The sequence below is a fragment of the Artibeus jamaicensis genome, unplaced genomic scaffold (genome assembly GCF_021234435.1).
Source record: "Artibeus jamaicensis isolate MK-2021 breed Jamaican fruit bat unplaced genomic scaffold, CSHL_Jam_final scaffold_1964, whole genome shotgun sequence".
NCBI classification, from domain to species: domain Eukaryota; kingdom Metazoa; phylum Chordata; class Mammalia; order Chiroptera; family Phyllostomidae; genus Artibeus; species Artibeus jamaicensis.
Genome location: NW_026522030.1, coordinates 36967017 through 36987566, shown reverse-complemented (window position 1 = coordinate 36987566; position 20550 = coordinate 36967017). Strand labels below are relative to the sequence as shown.

Sequence of the window (20550 nt, the reverse complement as noted above, 5' to 3'; positions counted from 1 at the left end):
AGTTTTCCGTGTTCTGGTTGTGTTTTCTGATGCTAATATTTAGTTGTCCCTAAACTTGGTTGTGTGAGGAGGCAGGCACATCCACCTTAAACCTCCATCTTGGCGGAAGTCTCTGTTTTTTTATTTTTATGTAAGAATAGTGATTATCAGAGTGACTTGCCTCAAACTTTTAATTTTGTCTGATAAATGGAGAAGGGGACCCAGGGTATGCTTTGTGGTTCAGGCCACACAATTCAATTCTTCTACATGTATGTATTTGGAATTGAGTCCGTTGGAACCAAACACTTAAGAGCAGAGATTCTCAACCTGGTACAGATGACACAGTTCCTAGGGCTGTGAGCTTCCTGAAATGTGATCGGAATCTTGAAAAATTGTGCATGTCTGATTTGGGGAGTAGACGAAGAAGGTCAACTTCCATGGTCAAAGGGGTCACGTGGTATACTGAAGAGTTAGGCATACTTGGAAGTCCAGGCTTACTAATTAGTAATGGCAACTTTGAGCAAGTTACTTAATGTCTTGTATCTCATTGGCCCCATCTGTAAATGGGAATTAAAAACAGCTTCTACACGATAGAGTTGTTGCAACAATTAATGTTTACAGTATTTGTAAAAAGCTTCGCAGTTAGCATAGTGACTGCCACATGATAGTGACTGTCAAGAAAATATTAATAGTGGAAGGAGAGTAGGTAGATGGAAACCTAGAATACAGTGATTGCTATTCTGAGTTTTGATTTTGGAATCTATCACTGAATCACTAAGTCATCCATTCATTCCTTCATTTATTCACCAAAATTGGTCGAACACTTGCTGTGTGGTATGAATCATGTGAGGTGGTGAGAGAGCAGTAATGGACAAGACGCCTTCTCTGCCCTCCCAGCGCCTGTCGTCTAAGGAGGCTTACAAACAGGGTGTGCCCAGCAGTGTGACAAGTGCCGCAGCAGGTGGAACATGGGGCTCAGGAGGAAGGAGGGAGACCTCGCCAACCAGGAACCGCATTCAAAAGGTCTGTGGTTTTGCTTCATTGTATAGCTCCGGTTTTCATTTCAGTCCTAAACAGAGGCAACTTCTTCTTGTTTATTTTCATACCGAACATCATTAGCCAAATGTAAATTACCTATTAAGGAACGTTAAGGGCAGGATTTGATCTGTAGGGGTTGGAGAAAAATAATCTTCTCCTGCACATGGCTGCAAGGATGAGGACATGCAGTGAGACCTCTTTATAATACTGGGACTAAAAACAGGACAAACACCAACAGCCTCCTTATAAAGGAAAACCATTCACTCCGGGCATTTCTATTTTTACCTCGACTTTGAAGAAACTTAGAGTTAAATTTAATGCTCAATTATAACAAGTACAGTAGCCTACTTTTTTGGTTTCTTTCTCTATTGCTCTAAATGGTTTTGATTTTCTATTTTAATATATTATAATATCTCTATGTCTAGCTATCTATTATCTATGCTGTATTAAGTGATTTTTGAAAGTAGATAGGGCAATAATTATTAAATAACCTCAGGAACTTAGTGTCTTACATATTACATTGGTCTCTTACTTTGTATATTTTTATGATTCAGTGGACATGACTAAATTGTAGTGTATTTAAATTTTATGAAATTGAGTCATTCTGTAACAGCTCCATTATAGAAGAATTGAATAGCTGGAGCGTGTCTCACAGGAGAGGTCCTTGTGTTATCCACAATTGGCCGTGTAATGGTATCATTTAGAATTATACCCACTATCAGGAGACACAAGGTTGCTGTGTTAATCCACTTAAGTTACTTTTGCACTTTCTGGATACACAGACTCTCTTACCTTTGAGCAAAGCTGTCAGGATAGCTAAATCTATGTCCTGGTGTCCTTCTGATCCCATCCGAAATACCGTAATCTGCAATTTGAGACACAACCATTAGCAAGGCACTTTCTCACCCAAGAGAAATTAGAACAATGAGACCATATCTGAACACAGACTATTTTAATATCTGTAAGGTAGATTCTTAAGCACAGGAAAAGCACACATAGGAAGAATTCAATTAGATGGCCCTGCAGTTCATTAAGGGGGAGATGCCTCAGTAGCCTCCTGACAGAAACCATCTTGGATAATTGCACTGATTGTGGTTTCAATGAGGAGAAACCAGAAACCAAGGAAAACGTCCTCTTCTAACATTTAAGTTTTAATTAAGTTTTTAAATTAAAACTTGCTGGATTTACAGATATGTGTAAACCATAATACAAACTATGAGATGAGAAACTAAGTGTTTAAAAATAGCTAGTTGGTAGTCACCCCTTCAGTAAATGGCTCTCATGTATACGTGTGTGTGCAATTTAGCCATCCCTACTCCTTGGCAATAGTTACTCAAGGTTTTCAACATTGTGATGCTTCCAGATCCTCCAGTCTTGATAACCTTGAAACCTCTTGAGAATAATTTATCAGTACATCCAGGGGAGAAAAATATTCTCTGGTGAATAATTAATACATATTAAATTAATACAAAGTCCCAAAATAGTGCTTAAGAACAATAAAGATTTTTTCTAAGTCAGAGGGAAGCTACTTAAAGAAGCCAAAAAAATTTTTAAAATTTCTACATTGAATTGCTATTGTATTCAACTGCCTTAGGCGTTGAGTTTCCCTGTCTATAAATGGAAATATAATAGTACTTGCCTATTTCCGACTACATAGAAAGCAAACATTAAAGAATTTGCTAACGTATAATTTTAAGCCTTGCTACTACGGATGGAGAGCACGGACATAAAACCACAGACTGTTAAACCATCAGTTGCCTTAGAAGTTTTCTGGTCCAATTCTCAGAGACAGAAATCCAGTGCTTATGGGTGACAACTAGTCAGAAGGACAGTTTTGACTGGAACCCGACAGACCTCACCTTTTGTCTTGTGCCTTAAACATTGGAAAGAAGTGAGGAGAAGGAACAAGAACATATGTGCTCTTGTGAGATGCCTAATTCTTTTGTATCAGTTTATGTCCTGGGATGAACATAAGGCAGAGACTGCAAGAGAAAATGCTTCACAGGCATATGAACTGAAAAATGTAAAAAATGTAAGAACCAGATGAAATTCATCGGTGTACTGTGCTTGGCTCATGGCTCATAGTTGTGGCCCCGGTAAGGATGGTCAAGTGGAGTTGTGCCCCCACTACATTAGATTTCCACAGAAATCTGCTTCTGCACGACCATAGTTTGGCCAAAGTACCATTGGGATGTTGCCCAAAATACCTCCTGATGCCCCCACAGAATCCACTTGGGAGATGAGAGGCAGCTTTTATCTGCTCTGTACTCATGGGAAGAAAATTTGGGTTCACTGGATTAAGAACCAGGGGGCAGAAGTGGGATTTTGTCTCTTTAACTCTTTAAACCAGGGCTGGCTGTAGTCTGAAAGACATTATTGTATAGCAGGCTGAAGCGTCAGGATAAGATCTGGGCTTGCGGTTTTAGAAGAATTCAGAAATTAGGCCTCAAACGGAATTCGTCAAACATAGGACCTAATTGTTCTGCTGGTGGGTAAGTATTCATTGCCTAATTACAGGCTACATTTCAGATGCAAATTCTCCTGAGGCAGCAAATACATAAATCAAATTTACCCTACAAAATGAGATTATCAGGCTTTCCTGGAGATAGATTTGAGGATGAGGATAAGAAGGTGTATATAGTGCAGGCTTTCTAAACGATTTTAGGGTGGGAAAATAGAGACCTGGGTATACTTGCTGTTGTCTGTCAAAGAGCCTGAAGTGGAATTGTATGCCAGGACTTTGCAGTTCTTCCAGATAGTTAATGGGAGGAAATGGCTGTCCCACGGCCCCACACCCATCCCTGTTTGCTCAGAGGAAGAACCCAAGGACTCTAGAAAGAGGGAAAAAAAGCACCAGAAATAGTGCTTTCCAGTTCCATCCAAGCTGTTGCAAAGGGTAGGAGCTCCTTCTTTCTTTCTGCTGCATAGAATTCCATTGTGTATATGTACCATCATTTTTTGATCCATTCATTTACTGATGGGCACCCACTGGAGGATCCAAAGATAAAATTTATTTCATAATTTTGCTTTGAACTGACTTGAGATATTACATCATTACTGTAAAGATTTAATGTAAAGATTTATTACATGTAAAGATTTAAATTTCAAATAAAAAAATCAAATGAGAAACCAGAGTTTTCTCCTACCACTCCTGTGTTGGCAGAGATGCAGAAAATCAGGTGGGAATAGGAATGAAAATAGTAGTTTTAAAGTATGATAGGTCGATACAAAATTCCTTGGTTTTGATTTGTTATTCTTTAATAGCTCTGGATTTATTTGCTGATATTTTATTTGGGATCTTTGTAGCTATGTTTGTGAGTTTGGCACATGTCACAAACTTGCTTGTTTTGGTACCAGAGTTGCACTAATTTTCATTATGAATTTGGAAGCTTCATTCAGTTATGTTGTGGAACAGTTTACATAACAAAGAATTTGGCTTCTGGCAGGTTTAGTAGGATGGCTATAAACTATGTATCCCTGAAGCATTTTTAGGGGGTAGACAGGTGATTATTCTTATAAATTCTTCAAGTTACTGACCAATTTAGATTTTCTGCCTCTTCTTGATTCAATTTCATATATTTTCCTAGATACGCAGACATTTTATGTAGATTTTCAAATTTATTGATATACAGTTATACTGAAAATTCTTATTATTTAAATAATCTCCTCTACATCTAGAATTATATGGCAATTGTTTATTCCTCTTTATCTTTAAAAAAATTTTATCATCACCTGAATACATTTTTCATTGCTTTTAGAGAGAAAGGAAGGGAGAGGGCGAAACATTAACATGAGAGAGAAACACTGGTCAGTTATCTTCTGTCTGAGCCTAGACTGGGAAGGTATGCACCCAGACGGGGGATGAAACTCACACCCTAGGCATGTGCCTTAAGTGGGAATTGAACCCGCAGCCTTTTGGTTATGGGATAACGCTTCAACCAACTGAACCATACAGGCACACAGGCCAGGGCCATTTCACTTTATTTTTCACTTGATCAAATCATGGTAATTTCAAAGAATCAGGTTTTCATTTTATTGCTCAGTATTATATTTACAATTTAAATATTATTCTCTGTTTTATTATTATCCATTCATTTCTTCTAATTTGCTGCCTTAACCATTCTTTTCTTAGACATTTGAGTTTTTTTAGCCAATTTGTTTTTATTCTTTGAAAATACATATATTTATTTCCTTTGTTTTCTATTCTTGTTTTCTAATGGCATGCATTTAAGATTCTGTATCTCATATGCTTTATATGCATTATGCCATTTTCATTCATTTTAGATATATGTACTTTATTTTCTCTTAAAATACTGGAATCTGTATGTATATTTGTAACATTCTGCAAATGTGCTATTTTGTTTGAAGAAAATATACAATCTCAATATTTATAGACTATGCTTACTAAATTTTTATTTAAATATTCTACACATTTACTTATTTCTTATTTCTAATAGGCATGTTAAAATCTCCTAGTAAGATTATAAACTTCACTACTATACCTTGAAAGTAAACAGTCTTTGCTTTGTGTGTTTTGAAGATTTTAAAGAATGTATAAAGATTCATGGCAATCTCTTCTTGGTGGATGGTACTTTTTACCAGCGTATAATATCTCCCTTTTCTATTTAAAGCTGTCAGTGTGTATTATGTCTTATTTTACATTATCATTATAATTGTCCCACAACCTTTTATGGGGGATTAGGATTTGTCTGGTACATTATTCCATTTGGGTATTTGTCACTTTTCTGTTGTCATTTTGTTTTGGGTTCCTATCTTGGAAATAGCAATGCTAGATTTAAAAAAAAAACTAAATAAAAATATCTATCTCTTTTTTTAAAACATTTAATTTATTTATCTTTAGAGGGGAAGAGAAGGAGAGAAGGAGAGAAATATCAATGTATGGTTGCCTCTCATGCGTCCCCCGCTGGGAACTGGCCTGCAACCCAGGCATGTGCCCTGACTGGGAATTGAACCATGATCCTTTGGTTCACAAGTCCACGCTCAATCCACTGAGCTACACCAGCCACGGAAAATATCTATCTCTTAAAGGCAGAAAAGAATCTAGTTACATTTAATATGATTATTGATTTTTTGTCTTATTCTTCCATATTATTTTATGTTTTCTATTTTATATATTTTTATAATGTCCCTTTTATACTTGCCTTTTCTTTTAAAAAACACTGCATAGATAAAATCCCAATGGTACAACGAGATGTACAGTGAAATTACGTGCTTCACTTCTGTCTTTAATTTTGTAGTGCCCTCCACAAAGTCAACCAGCAGACACGTGGGGCTGAATGAATCATGGACTTACTGCTTCTAAAGCCCAGCAAGTCTTGTAGTTGAGTAAGATGAGGGTATTGAAAAAAATATTGGGAAAATTGAACTGACTCCGTTTCAAGGTCTATGAATTAGCTTAATTTGTGATTTATGTTTATGTCAGTGAGCAATGAGTCTGTGAAAAGAGACATGGAGATTGAAGTGAACTTCTGTAAGTGAAAATTACCATTACATTAAACTGAAAAACATCTATAAGCCATACTTGTGCTCATTCTTTCAAAAATAGAAGGGAACATTCCACAACCATTTACTGGTATGTGAAATGTGAGAGATAATATCAGTTTGACAAATGGTTTGTAACACATTGGAAATTTTTAGAGAAATAGCATAGCTACACAACGGATAATGAGCAAAGTTTTATTATTATTTTTTTTAGAAATTTATGAAAGTCCCCCAAAATGTTAACCAAAGGTTTAAAGACATTACAGGGTGGGGCAAAAGTAGGTTTATACTTGTGAGTACATAAAGCAGAGAGTTTATTCTTGGATTAGTATTTATTAATTATTGTACAATTTTCCATACAAACAACTGTAAACCTACTTTTGCCCCAACTTGTATGTGCTACATTTGGAACTTCCTTAAAAGAAACATGTCTAAAATGTTTCCTATTTACTCATTCAATTTCTTAATAAAATTTTTTTCTTTTTAAATATATTTTATTGATTATGCTATTATAGTTGTCCCAGTTTTTTATCCCCTTTATTTCCTTCTACCCTGCACCCCCGTCCCCCCAGTATTACTCACCCCTCCCTTAGTTCATGTCCATGGGTCATATATATAAGTTCTTTGGCTTCTCCATTTCCTATACTATTCTTAACCTCTCTCTGTCTATTTTGTATCTACCATTTGTATTTATTTTTTTAGTTGTTGTTCAAGTACAGTGAGGGGAAATAAATATAACTGTACTCATTTAATTCCTTAAAATGAATCTAGAGATGTTTCCTGAGGACATGAGCAGGAGAGCGGGAGAATTAGATCCACAGGTAATTCAATCACCACAATGCAATGACTTTAAAAACCAGTAGCTTAGTAGAATACTTCTCAGATGAATTATTAATATTCAGAATAATTTGAAACAATTGAATGATTAATATGAGATGTGAAAATCCATGTTTCTTGAGGTATGGACTGATACAAGACCCTGGAAGGGACCTACACAGGAATCCTGACTGGGAATATAAAAGGCCTTTAAAGAAACACTGGCTTCACTTTTTACTTTGGCACAACAAAGGTCACTAGGTACAGGGAAGAGAACGCTGCAACCTGGTGAAAAGAATACTATGCACCCAAAACATACTTCTATTTGATTTCCAGCACTTGAGAGAATGAATTCCCATTGGCTGACAAAATTCTTAAAATTAAGATTTTGACAAAGTACTGGCTTTTAGAAATAAACATGCTGATTTTTACAGAGGAGGGGAGAAAAATCAGAGAAAATTCAAGCACACCTGGAAATGAGCAAACCAAAGATCAGTGGAAGGTGATATTGAAAATTTTCATCAAAAAATTATTATCAAGTAAGTTTAATGATTGGTTATCAAGTTCCACATAAACTATACATTGACTTTCCATGTGCTATATTTAAGTAAGACTCAGTTTCATACTGAAATGGATGAATAAAAAGTGATGTTGAGATCGAAATTGATGGAATTAATATAATTCTACTGTGTCCTGCTTTGAAAAGACTGTCATGTATAAATTTACACATTAGATATATACGTGATTATTTGACTTTCAAAAGAATATTTTATCATACAATTTTTTCCCAGTTTATTTTAAAAGTGTGTTCCTTCTACCCTTAGTATACAATTTGCTTTAGATTACTTTCAGTAATAGACTGTCTCCTAGATTAAAGCACACTTTAATTACCACTCAACCTCATGCTGTCTCAAGGGACCTTCATGCATGAACTTGGCAATTAATGAAGAGTGCCAGAGGATGGAGGAAGTTTTGCTTATCTGATTCTAATCCTTGTCCCCCTTTCCTGTTTTCCCCCACTGTAATCTAAGAACATGAGAGTTTGTTTCTTCCGTCAACAAATGCAATTCAGAGGCCAGAAGCCCACTGGTTCCAATACAAGAAAAATTATTTTTTCTTATTATAAAAACAATGCATGATTATCATTAGGAATTTTAGAAAGTTTAGAAAAAGTCAAATGAAAATAATTTCTAACATCCAAACTCTTACACAAAGACAACCCCTGATGATATTTCCTTTAATTTTCTCCTTTTCTTTTCTTTTCTTTTTTTCTATAAGTGTAGTATGTATATAAGTATATGTAGGGGGCCATATTTGTGAATTTCTATTTTGCATTATTTTCTTTTCTGTTAGCATAATAATTAAGCACTTTCTTGTATTATTGGGAACTCCTCAAAAACATAATTTTCAATATCTACAGAGTATTTTGTTCGATGAATGTGTATAGCTCACTAACCAATACCTCTGTGATGTCTAAATCTTTGATAGAAACAATGATGTAGTGAACATCTTTGCATCTAAATCCTGTTCTATATTTGGCATTCTGTCTTTAGCATAGATTCTCCAAAGTTTGGTGCTCTTGTCACAAGCTGCCTCATAGCTAGAAGCAAGTAGTTTAAGCACCTAAAAGCTAGTTGAAGTAAAAGGAAGCTTGTGTTGTCCTTGAATCAGATTTGCTGTAATGGCTGAAGAGAGGAGGGCAACTCTTATGAAGCTGGCTGGAGCAAAATGGTAACTGAAGACACAGATGCCTGACTGTGCTGCCAGCACACAGAGGAGCCATGGGCAGGATGTCTCTCTATTTGCACCACTACCAACTGTCAGGATAAGTTTAGGAGCTTGTGTTTTTTTGAAAAGAAGTCTTAAAGAGCAGATTAACCTTATCACTTTCTTCCAATTTCCGTTCCTTGGTTTTAACTTTGGCCCTTTGCATGCTGTGTAGGTCCCAGGGCAGTGCTGGCTTGAACAACTGGATGGTGTAAATAAAATCATTTGATTAGCATGAGGTTTGGATCCTTTTTTAAAGCACATAAGTCAGGCCACAGAAAATAAATTGTTAAATATGTGTCAGGAGTACAACCCAGCTTCTCTGGATCCATGATTGATATAAACCTTATAGTGCAAAAAAGACCTAGCACTTTGGCAACCTAAGGTGATATATAGAGAAGACAGAAAAAAGTGGCCCGGCTGATTTTATGATGAAGGAAAAAAATAGGAACAGCCTAAATTCCTCATCCACGAATTCTTTAGAGAAATCTCAGTGGTGCTTCCTGGGGGTTGGAACTAAATGACAGCCTGTCATTGACTAGCTCCTACTTTCAGTTCCTTTCCTGACAATTGATGGCACCTCTTTCATTTATTATATAACTATGCGGTGTACCTCAGCGGGTGCCAACAGAAGCCAGATGTCCAGCAATAGAATTGGTATAACTTTCTGTATATATGTCATGGCCTTGGCTAGCAGAATCAAAAATATTTGTTACCTACCATCTTGTCAACCAACCAGATGGACGGAAATGCAGTTTGACCCAAGGCAGTATTTTCCAGCTCAGAAAAATACGTAGACATCTCTGTGAGGAAAACACGTGGGGCAGCAGATGGGTCTTCCAGGCCAACACCATATGGGCTTATTGGGTTATACAAATTGTTAGTGGGTTTTGGTTTGGTGGTTTTATCTTACTTTTTTTACCCTAATAGGATAAAACTATCTATATTTTCTGACTTCCTGTTTTCATTATCAAGACATCACATACTTCTGCAGCCCAACTTCTTTGTGATCCCTCCCAGTGAGAGGTGCCAAGAAGGAGCCATAACGTGCAATGGACAGAGAAGGTGTCTTGCCTCCCTTCTCAAGCCAGTCTAGTTTCCCCGGCAGTAATCTTGTTGACTGTTTGTAAGTTGGGTGTACCAGATACCCTTGGTTCACTCCTTGGAGAACCTGCCCACCTGAAGTCACACCACTCGTCATGGGGCCAATCTCACCCCTCCCCTTGTACAGAGTGACCCTGAGTCTGAGCCAGTGACGGAGGCCATTGAGGATAAGGAGATTAACATCCTGGATTTTTTTTCTCACTTTAGGAAAAGATGCATTTCACTTTTCTTTCCCTTTCTGCCCAACAGTAAGGAATACAAACATCTTGAAGGTAGGGCATGCAAGCTTTTTTTCACACTTGCTTTCTGTACCTTTCCTGGGAGAGCAGTGGAAGGGAGCCATTTAACACTCATGTCAGAGCCTGTGAAAGATTCAGCTAGGGAGGAATGGGGGAAATGTTTTGGAGGACAATGCCCATTTCAGACCGTGTGGATACTTTCAGATTCCTGGGTTTTCTTTGCATGGCTGACAGGATGAAGTCTGTCTCACACGGCAGATATCCATGTCAAAAGACTCTTGGCCTAATCACTTTTTTAGTCAGAACTCTTTTTCTGACTTTTGGTTTTATCATCTACAAAAAACAATAACAACAACTTAGTGATTATAGGGACTCCTTTTAGCTCTAGAGGTCGCAGAATTTCTTTCTTCATGCTCAAAATAGCAGAAAATCAGATCAGCATTAGGGTTACCTTACAGTTTCAGCTTCCTACCTGATACATTGTGTCCCTGTTGTTCCCTCATGCTGAGAAGGGACCTGGATTTTTGTGGATGGTAGCATATGAGAGTCTCATTTCTAGTTACTTTAGGCTGTTTAATAGTTTAGGGCTGATTACGATTTTTAATAAAATATAACTGACACACAATATTGTTCAAATCTAAGGTACATTTGAATTGATTTGGTACATTTATATATCACAATATGATTGCCACTCTAGAGTGAATTAACCATGTGATTCAGCAATCCCACTTCCAGGTATACATCTAAAGAAAGTGAAAATATGAGTTCTGGCCAAGATGGAGGCGTAGGTAGAAACCCTTTGCTTCCTTGCACAACCAAAAGGAGGATAAAAACCAATTTAAAAATAAACGACCAAAAGCTCCAGAAAAATCAAACTGCATGGAACTCTGACAACCGAGGCATTAAAGAAAAAGTCAACCAGAACAATCATACCAGTAAGGTGGCAGACAGTACAGGCCGACTTAGAAAGACCGTGGTGACATAGCAGACCAGGGGGTGGGGCTGACTGCCGAGCTCTGTGGGCTCCTAGGGAGGGGCTCACTTAGAGGAAAACTGAGACTCAGAGCTGACTGTGGGCCACGGCTGGGGTTGCCATGGTAGGAGAAACTCCCAGTCTCATGTGAGTTGAAAAGTGTGCTAGAGAGGAGCAGGCCAGGTGCACTGTTTCCTCTCTGGCTCCTCCCCACAGGTAGCACCACAGTGCAGCAAGGAGGGTTGCCCCACCCTGGTGAATATCTAAGGCTCTGTCCCCTTACAGCCTATCAGCTGTGCCAAGACAAAGAAGTGTGGCCCAAATGAAAGAACAGAGTAAAGCCTCAGAGCTAAGCGATGAGGAGATTGCCAACCTATCTGACAGAATTTAAAGCCTCAGTAATCAAGACGCTCACAGATCTGATTAAGCTGGGTTGAAAAATAAAAAAACAAATGAAGGATCCCCAAAGTGAAATAAATCAAAATATTCAGAGAACCAACAGTGACAGAAAGGAAACCAGAACTCAAAGCAATGATTTGGAACAAGAGAAATGAATAAACACTCATCCAGAAGAAAAGGAAGAAACAGGAATCCAAAAAAATGAAGAGAGACTTAGGAACCTCTGGGAAAACTTGAAACGTTCCAATGTCCAAATTATAGCGGTGCCAGAAGGAGAACAACAGCAAGAATTGAAAATTTATTTGAACAAGTAATGAAGGAAAACTTCCCCAATGCTGCAAAGGAAATAGACTTCCAGGAAGTCCAGGAAGCCCAGAGAGTCCCAAAGAAGTTGGACCAAAGGAAGAACACACCAAGGCACATCATCATTAAGTTATCCAAGATCAAAGACAAAGAGAGAATCCTAAAAGAAGCAAAGGGAAAGGAGACAGTTACCTTTAAAGGGGTGCCTGTTAGACTATCAGCTGATTTCTCAAAAGATACCTTGCAGGCCAGAAGGGGCTGGAAAGAAGTATTTGATTTCTCAAAAGATACCTTGCAAGCCAGAAGGGGCTGGAAAGAAGTATTTCATTGGCTGAAAGTCATGAAAGTCAAGGACCTACACCCAAGATTGCTCTATCCAGCAAAACTTTCATTTAGAATGGAAGGGCAGGTAAAGTGCTTCCCAGATAAGGTAAAGTTAAAGAAATTCATCATCACCAAGCCATTATTATATGAAACGCTAAAGGAACTTATCTAAGAAAAAGAAGATAAAAAAGAACAGTAAAATGACAACAAACTCACAACTATCAACAAATAAACCTAAGAGAAAAGAAAAACAACAAAAACAGAAACTAAGCAAACAACCAGAACAGGAACAGAATCAGAGAAATGGAGATCATAAGAAGGGATTTCAGTGGGGAGGGGGAAGAAAGGAATAGGAGGGGAAGGTACACGGAGGAAGAGGCATAATGAGTAGGCATAAAATAGATGGGGAGAGATAAAAATGGTATAGAAAACAGAGGACTCAAAGAACTTATATATACAATCCAGGGACATGAGCTAAGGGGGTGGGAATGCTGGAGGGTTGGGGGACAGGGTGGAGGGGAATAGAGGGGGAAAAATTGGAAAAAATGTAATAGCATAATCAATAAAAATACTTAAAAAGAATGTGAAAATATGATATTAAAAAGATATCTGTGCTCCATGTTTATCATAGTATTACAATAGTCAAGGCTATGAAAACCCAGTGTCCATGAACAAAAAATGGATCAAGAAGATGTGGTGTGTACATGTATATAATAGAATATTATTCAGTTATGAGGAAGAAGGAAATCCTGTTGTTTATTGTAACAGGGTGGGTCAGGCCAGATTACTGGGGAGCAGAGAGGGACCCCAAATCCTGCATGAGAAGCTGCCCCTGACTCCTGGGAGAAGGGAGGCTGTGGGGAGAAACTCCAAGGTGGTGGACTGAAGCAGCAGCTGGAGAAAAAGCCCACTTCCCCAGGAGGAGATGGGAGGTACTGCAGCAGAGGAGGCTGCTGAGGCAACTATAAACAAGGCAATGCAGTTGTATGCAACTGGTGAGCTTGAGAGGTAGCTGGAGGGAGCTTGTACAGAGCCTGTTATGAGCTGGGGTTGGGGACACCTGACCTCAGACTGTGACACTTGTGCCCCTGTGCATAGTTGGGAAACTGTTCCCTTCTGCAAAATGGCAGCTGGAAGAGGGTCAAAGACACTGGGGAGCTGACAAACATGGTGCACAATGGTGCACATTGGCTGAAGCTCTGGATGCTCCATTGTGCATGGATTTCTGGGCTGAGTCTCTAAAAGGGAATGTGCTGGGAAACATGTAGTCTTTCCCCTCCCCTCACTAGCCCAGTCAGCCACAGGGGCTTAAGTTCCTGAGACTGCAGGCTCCAAAGACCATGTGGTCTATCAGCATTTCCAGCACCCCACTTGTACAATGCTGGCTAGTCCTGTGCGGCCCGCCCTGCTAGGTGTACACAGACTCATGAGAGATGCCTGGAGTTGAACCATGACCAGGAACCTGCCAAAGAGCCTGGATTAATATACAACAGCCACTTGTGCTCCCCAAAGGCTGGTACTTTTAAAATTGGAAAAGGGATTCCAGACACTTCCTGGAATTGGTCTGGCCTGGCAGAGGGTGGCAGGGTTATTTGTCTTTGGTTTTAAAGGGAGCAGGGCTCTGAGACAGAAACTTGCTATTATTCCAAAACTGTATGGCCTTTAAATAAAACACTTCTTTTCTTTTTCACCAAACTTCTGACTCCGGAGTTTTGCCTATAGGCAGTGAGCAGTATAAGTCCATTGACTGTTCTGCAACAGCACTGGCTGTTCTGTAACATTGTAACAATGTGGATGGGCATTGAGGTCATTATGCTAAATGACATAAGTGAGACAGAGAAAGATGAATATTATGTAATGTCACTTATATATGGAATCTAAAAGAGTCAAGTGACAATTTTTTAAATGTTCCCCTTTTATGTTGCTGAACCATGGTACCATCACCTCTGCTCCATGCCGTGCTACCCCATTATTGATACTTAGCTTATTATACACCCAGCTGTATGGTCTCTGAAATTAGTTAAGTGGCACATGGAAACCCCATCTCTATTTAGGACAATCTGTCACTTTCCATATTATAACAACTCATCAGTGACCATGGAGCAGGACAACACCCAAACCCCTTCCTGTGAATACTGCTGTAGCCCTTGAGTTCTCATTGTCCACGGCCCCCACAACCCTCCTGAAATCTAGATGCATTTTGTGCTCTGGCTCAGAGAGGACAGACTGTGTACAGACTATGAGCTTTAGAATCACACAGACTCAGGAGTGAATCGTGACAATTATTAGACTTTAGGTGCTACTGTGCCTCCCTGAGTCTCGGGTTCTCTCTGTGTGAAGTAGGGATAACTCTTTGTCTAGAGGATTATTGCAAAACTTTATGTGGGATCATCCTTCTAAATTATATAGCACAGTTTCTAGTATTTGGCATGGGCTCAATAATTAATTTCCTTCCAGTGTGTTTGCTATGCTTGGCATGTTCCTGGGCCTGCTCCCACTGTCTCCTCTCTGCTGGTATTTCTTGCCACTGAAGCTCTACTTGGCTATCTGCCCCATGTCCTCTCAGACACAGTTCAAGCATCATCTCCTGCAAGATCATTTAAGTTCTAACTATCCTTTACCTTGGTTAAGCGTCAGTTCTCCGCTTGAATTATGTGAATACATCTCTATTGCAGTACTGACACTATAACAAACAATGCCAACATCAGCGACAGCAATATTACTATGGTGGCTTATGTGCATTTATAATGTGTTAAATACTGTGCAAGCACTTCACAGACATGACTTCAGCTGGTCCCACAAAAATGAGTCATTTAGTCACTGTTATTACTCCCATTTATAGATGGTGACCATGAGGCCAGAGAGTTTAGATACCACATGGAAGGCCATGCAGTCAGGAAGTCATTTACCCAGACAACCCAGCTCAAGGACACAATTTCCTGTTTGTTTGTTTTCCTCCTTCAATAGCCTCTGGTTTCTTGGAGGGTGAGGATACTACTTCTTTTTTTATATCCCTGTTACCCAGTAATGTGCTTGGCACATGGTAGGTGCTCAATAAATGTTTGTGGAATGAATCCTTCTTTCTGAGTTCAAATATGACCAGTAGTTTTCAGATGAGGACTATGTATGATAAAGACTCTCTCCTTGCCCAAAGTTCACTCAGGCTCCTCTGAACCTTCTCTTCTATGAGGCCCTCATTTTTGGGCCTCCTTGTTCATCTTCTCATTTTCCAGTATTAATAAGAATCCTGTTAAGTCAGTTTGTAGAGAATCCTTCACCATAGGTATCTATCATCCTTGATATCTGACCAAATTCCTCATTCTACACCACCTTCTACATGATGTCAGGTACCTTGGCCTGCCTTCAGCAAGAATCCTATTAAGTCAGTTTAGAAAGACTCACCCTACTACCTTCGTGATTTTCCATCCACTGACACCTGCCCCACTCTGCTTCTTGGCCACGAATCCCCACTTTTCCTTGTTCTATTCAGAGTTGAGACTAATGTCTCTCCCTTACTGAAAACCCTGTTGTGGTGTCCCTTGATGTTAAAGGTTTCCTTAACATCTTTAACAACTGTCAGAATTCATTCTGAGTTAACATATTTGAGATTGAGCAGTCCTCATTAGGTTCAGAAAGGGCAGGACTGGAATCTTAGAAGTTCGATGTCTGGGTTCAGGTGTCTGTGTACCTCTGCATTACTTCCCATCCAGAGACTGATCAGGTTTCCACCTGAGATCCATACCCAATCTCACCAGCAAAGGCAAGACAGGCTTAGTGCTAAATTCTAAGGTATGTCCAGTGTTTTTGCTGTATTCTAGACACATGTCTTTGCCATAGATGTCTTTGCCTCAACCGTTTTTGCCACACTACTAATTGACCATAAGGCAATTTTGGCATTAAAAAAGATAAAGTCATGACAAATAAGAGATGGACATTAAAAAATTATAAACATGAAAACACGAATCACGGAATTTAAAAAGATTATTTAAAGTGTGTATAGACTCATGGTAATACTGTGCAAATAACTGACTTTATTTTGGGGATTGTACCAAAGCACTGTCTTCTTTCTACGAGAAACGTGGGTCCAGCTCCGTGTAGTCAAGGAGGGTCATTGCCTCTCTTTCTCCTCCCAGTGTGGTGTGTTGTTTCACAATAAGAAATGAACTCTCGAGGCAAATCATTACCATTGGGAAGAAGTGCTGACTAGTTTAAGATCACCTTCACCATATCTACTCATCACTCTGTAGACCACTATGAGGGCTAGATAAGATTGATATATAATATAAAAATAGGAGTAAGTGTGTGAGGTTTGTCAACAGGAAAACAAAACAATACTGACAACTAGCTTAAATACATGAAGTCTACCAAAGACAGTTGATTCATCAATTATGCTGAGTGAAATAAGCCAGGGGTTGAAAGACAAATGCCATATGATCTTACCTTTAACAGGAAGCTAAACAACAAAACAGACAAGCAAGCAAAATAAAAACAAAGACACTGAAATAGAGAACAGGGGGACAGCAACCAGAGGGGAGAGGGGACGGAATTTAAGGGGAAAATGGGAGGGATTTAGAGGAACAAGTATAAAGGACACAGGGACAATAACTAAAGGGGGTGGAAACAGGAGGGAGGTGGGGTGCATGGGGGAGAGGTGGGCTGGGATGGGAGAAATAAACAGAAAACTGTACTTGAAAAATAACTAAATAAAAATAAAAAACAAACAAACAGAAAACACTCAAACTGTCAACCAGTTATTTTATCTTTTTTTTTTTTAAGAGCAAAATTGCCTATGGTCCATTAGTTGTGCAGTGCAAATGTTTGCAGCAAAGCTGTCTATGGCAAAGATGCAATGGTGAAAGAACCTACAACCATTCCAAGGGTACTCAGATCATAAAGGGTCAGGATTCACTTCACTGCAGCTTTCCAGGCTAATCATAAGCAAAGGAGGTACTGCCATTTTGTTAAGAATGTGCCCTGTTGTCATTAGAACCAGCATTAGAATAAATTCCTAGCCTGAGAGAAGGTAAGAAAAAAAAGCTTTGGGCTGCTTTGTAAATGTGTGCACAAACCCATGTTTGAAGGACATGCTGGGCCAAGACCAGCACATCCTGGGATATGTGTCTGGCCCAAGATGATCCTGGATTTGGTGTATTTGTTTAAGTTAACATATTTGAAAACATTTGCACATGAAGATGAACAATTATATTTTTGTCTGAAGCAATGGCATATAAAAGAGAAAATCACAAAGACCTTGAACAGAAGACAGACCTGCCTCTGCCTTCAAGTTTGCATGCCTCCCAGGGGTTGCCCTTCTGTTCTTGTCCTGTGTGCCTGGCTCTCAGTCCCTCCAGCAGAGAAAAATCTTTGTTTATGTACACAATGCCCAGTGTGGAGATGCTGCCATTATTGCAATTTTTTTTTTTTTTAGTTTTTGATTGTAATTTGTGCTTTCTCCACAGCTTTTTTTCTAGGGCCACTTAAGAAGAATAAGAAGCAAGAGCTTCCTTTGTGGTATGACAAGAATGGAAACACAAAGGGAGACAAAAGGCATCCCTGGTAGGTTTTCTCTGTAACCAGTTTTCTCTTAAACCAGCTTGGCAAACTGAAAATGAAGCTGTGTTTTCTGCTCCCACAATGGAAGAACATGACATTTGTTAAACGCTGAAAGAAAGGGCCCATCACTGCCATATTATACCAACTGACAATGAATCTTATTTGGAAAAGTTTCCTATTCTTTCAAGCCCAGAGAGAATTGATTCAAAGAAAAAATGATTCAGTATATCAGCTCTATTGTTTCTTCCTAAAGCAAGTAATCCTTCTCCTTGGGCCCATTCAGGCTCACAGCCCTGTATCCTCCCATTGAATAATTGACTATATCCTTATTCTTGCTTATCATGTAAACAAGAGTTGTTAACTGTACCAGGGTCAAAATTCTTCAAATAATTGCAGGCTGGGATTTTGGAATTTTTAACATTTTTAAAAATGACTAGGAGGAATAGCTTTTCTCCCAAATGGCATTTTTTCTCTTTCTCTTAAGATAGCTTTCTTGTTCCATGTCCTATGTTCATGTGCCACAAGTAAAAACTTTGGGGAGAAAGACTGAAACATGATCAAAATGTGGACATTGTGAAGAAGTCCACAAGAAAACTGGGACCAGGGAAAGAAGGTAGTAGCTGAAGAGACAAAGGTCATTTCCAGCTGGTGTGACACAGAAGACTTCATTGAGAAGGCCAGCATTTAATCTGGACTTTGTGAGGTAGTTACAGTTTCAGTGGGGAAGTGTGGTGGTGAGGAGGAGCAGAAAGAAGAAAATGACAAGAGAAAATAAGAGATAAGGAAACTTTAAAAACATTACGTGCAAATATTCAACTTGGCTCTAGCACTGAGTATAGAGAAGGTCACTTATGAAGGAAGGTTGGGGCCAGGCTATGAGTGATTTTTAGTGTTAAGGAATTTGGACATATTTCATTATGTACCAGGCCATGTACCAAGCATTTTACATTTATTACCTCGCTAATCCTCACATCAACCCAATGAGGCTCAAAGGTTCCGTTAGTGACTGACCCAGGAGCATGCAGCTGGTAAACAAGAGGTAAAATTGGGTCTCACATCTGTGCAGCTCTAAGGGCCATGTTCGCAGTCCCTCTAGGTTATCTTGCTAACATCAAACGCTGTTGGAAGCAAATTAATCTCGGAGCGAGGACTGGGGGTAGAGCCCAGCTTCATGGCCACTGCAGTAGGCTTGAGATAAAATGACAAGAGCTGGCATTAGGAGGTGGCTTAGTGATGGAGAGGAGGCACTGTGAGGGGGACTCATGAATAATCATGAAGTAGGTTGTCAGAGGGGAAGGGATTGGAGGACTGGGTGAAAAAGGTGAGGAGATTAAGAAGTGCAGAGTGGTAGTTACAAAATAGTCACAGGGATATAAAATACAGCATAGGGAATATAGTCAATAATATTGTGATGACTATGTATGGTGCCAGATGGGTACAGAAAAGATTGGGGGAAAATTTATGAAGTATATGATTGTCTCACCACTATGCTGTACCGCTAAACTAATACAAAATAATATTGAATATTAACTATAATGGAAAAATAAAGGTTAAAGGTCAATGCTGTAAAAAAAGAGACTTAATAGACTTCTAGGCAACTATATGCAGCAGCAACAACAATAACTAACACAAAGGAAATAACTATCATGAGGTGGGTTGATTATCAGGGGTCAAGAGACAGGGAAGAATCAAACGTGACTCTAATGGGTTTTCCAGCCTCAGTGCGGAGAGCATAGGGCTAGTCTTGACAGAAAAGGGGAAGCCAAAATATTTTGGGGGAAGGTGGTGGGTTTATCCATAACTTATATCCTTTTTGACTCAAAAGTTGAGTGTAGGCCCAGAGCAGCACCCTGGAGGGTTGAAGGTGATCCAGACAGTGCTCTGCCTTGCAGTGAAACCAAAATGCATAAAGTCTCTGCTGCCCCTATGCCCTCAAAGCCTTTGGGTGAGCAAAAAGAACAAGCTCTTTATTGAAATGCCTTTGAATAGAGCTACCCCATAGCCCTGGGAAGATTCTAAAAAGGGGGGAAAGAGAAGTATTCAGCAAAGCTTAGAGGCTATGGGCAACTTTTTAGGTTATAACTGCTACAGAGCAATGTGTGGGTACCAGGAGAACCCTAAGACTAAGAATAGAAGCGCTCATCAAATTGCTCTTTTTGAAGAGCAAAAGTGGAGGGAGGTTTAGACACATCCACTTGACTGTCATGACAACAAGGAGGTATGTGTATGTGCACATACTTATATACATACAGTGCTCTCTTGAGTCACATGACTGGGCAATGTTAAATATGTTAACCATTGTTCCAGAAAGCAGCGATATGTGATGTGAGTGTGGTTTCTTGGGTGACAGAATGTACTTTTTTGAAATCCTTTGTAGGGTAATTTTGCTCGCAAAGTCTCCCCATCCGCCATGGATGAAAAGTGAAACTACCAAGACATGATCTGCTTGGGGAGGAGAGGTGGTCAATCTCTCCAAGAAGAAGGGCCAAGAGCCCCTTCCTCAAGGGGCTTTTATTGGGTTCATTTGCACAAGAATAGAGGTAAGGATCAAAC

At 39.2% G+C, this 20550-nt stretch overlaps 1 protein-coding gene across 1 annotated transcript in view; it reads right to left on the bottom strand.

Annotated features, from left to right (window-relative positions):
• The window catches only part of TRPM3 (transient receptor potential cation channel subfamily M member 3), a 263509-nt gene that overhangs the window by 130881 nt on the left and 112078 nt on the right, over positions 1-20550 (bottom strand). The window contains exon 8 of the mRNA XM_037155024.2: positions 1810-1882. Within this exon, the coding sequence (XP_037010919.2) occupies positions 1810-1882 (73 nt within the window). The remainder of the gene's footprint in view (positions 1-1809; positions 1883-20550) is intronic.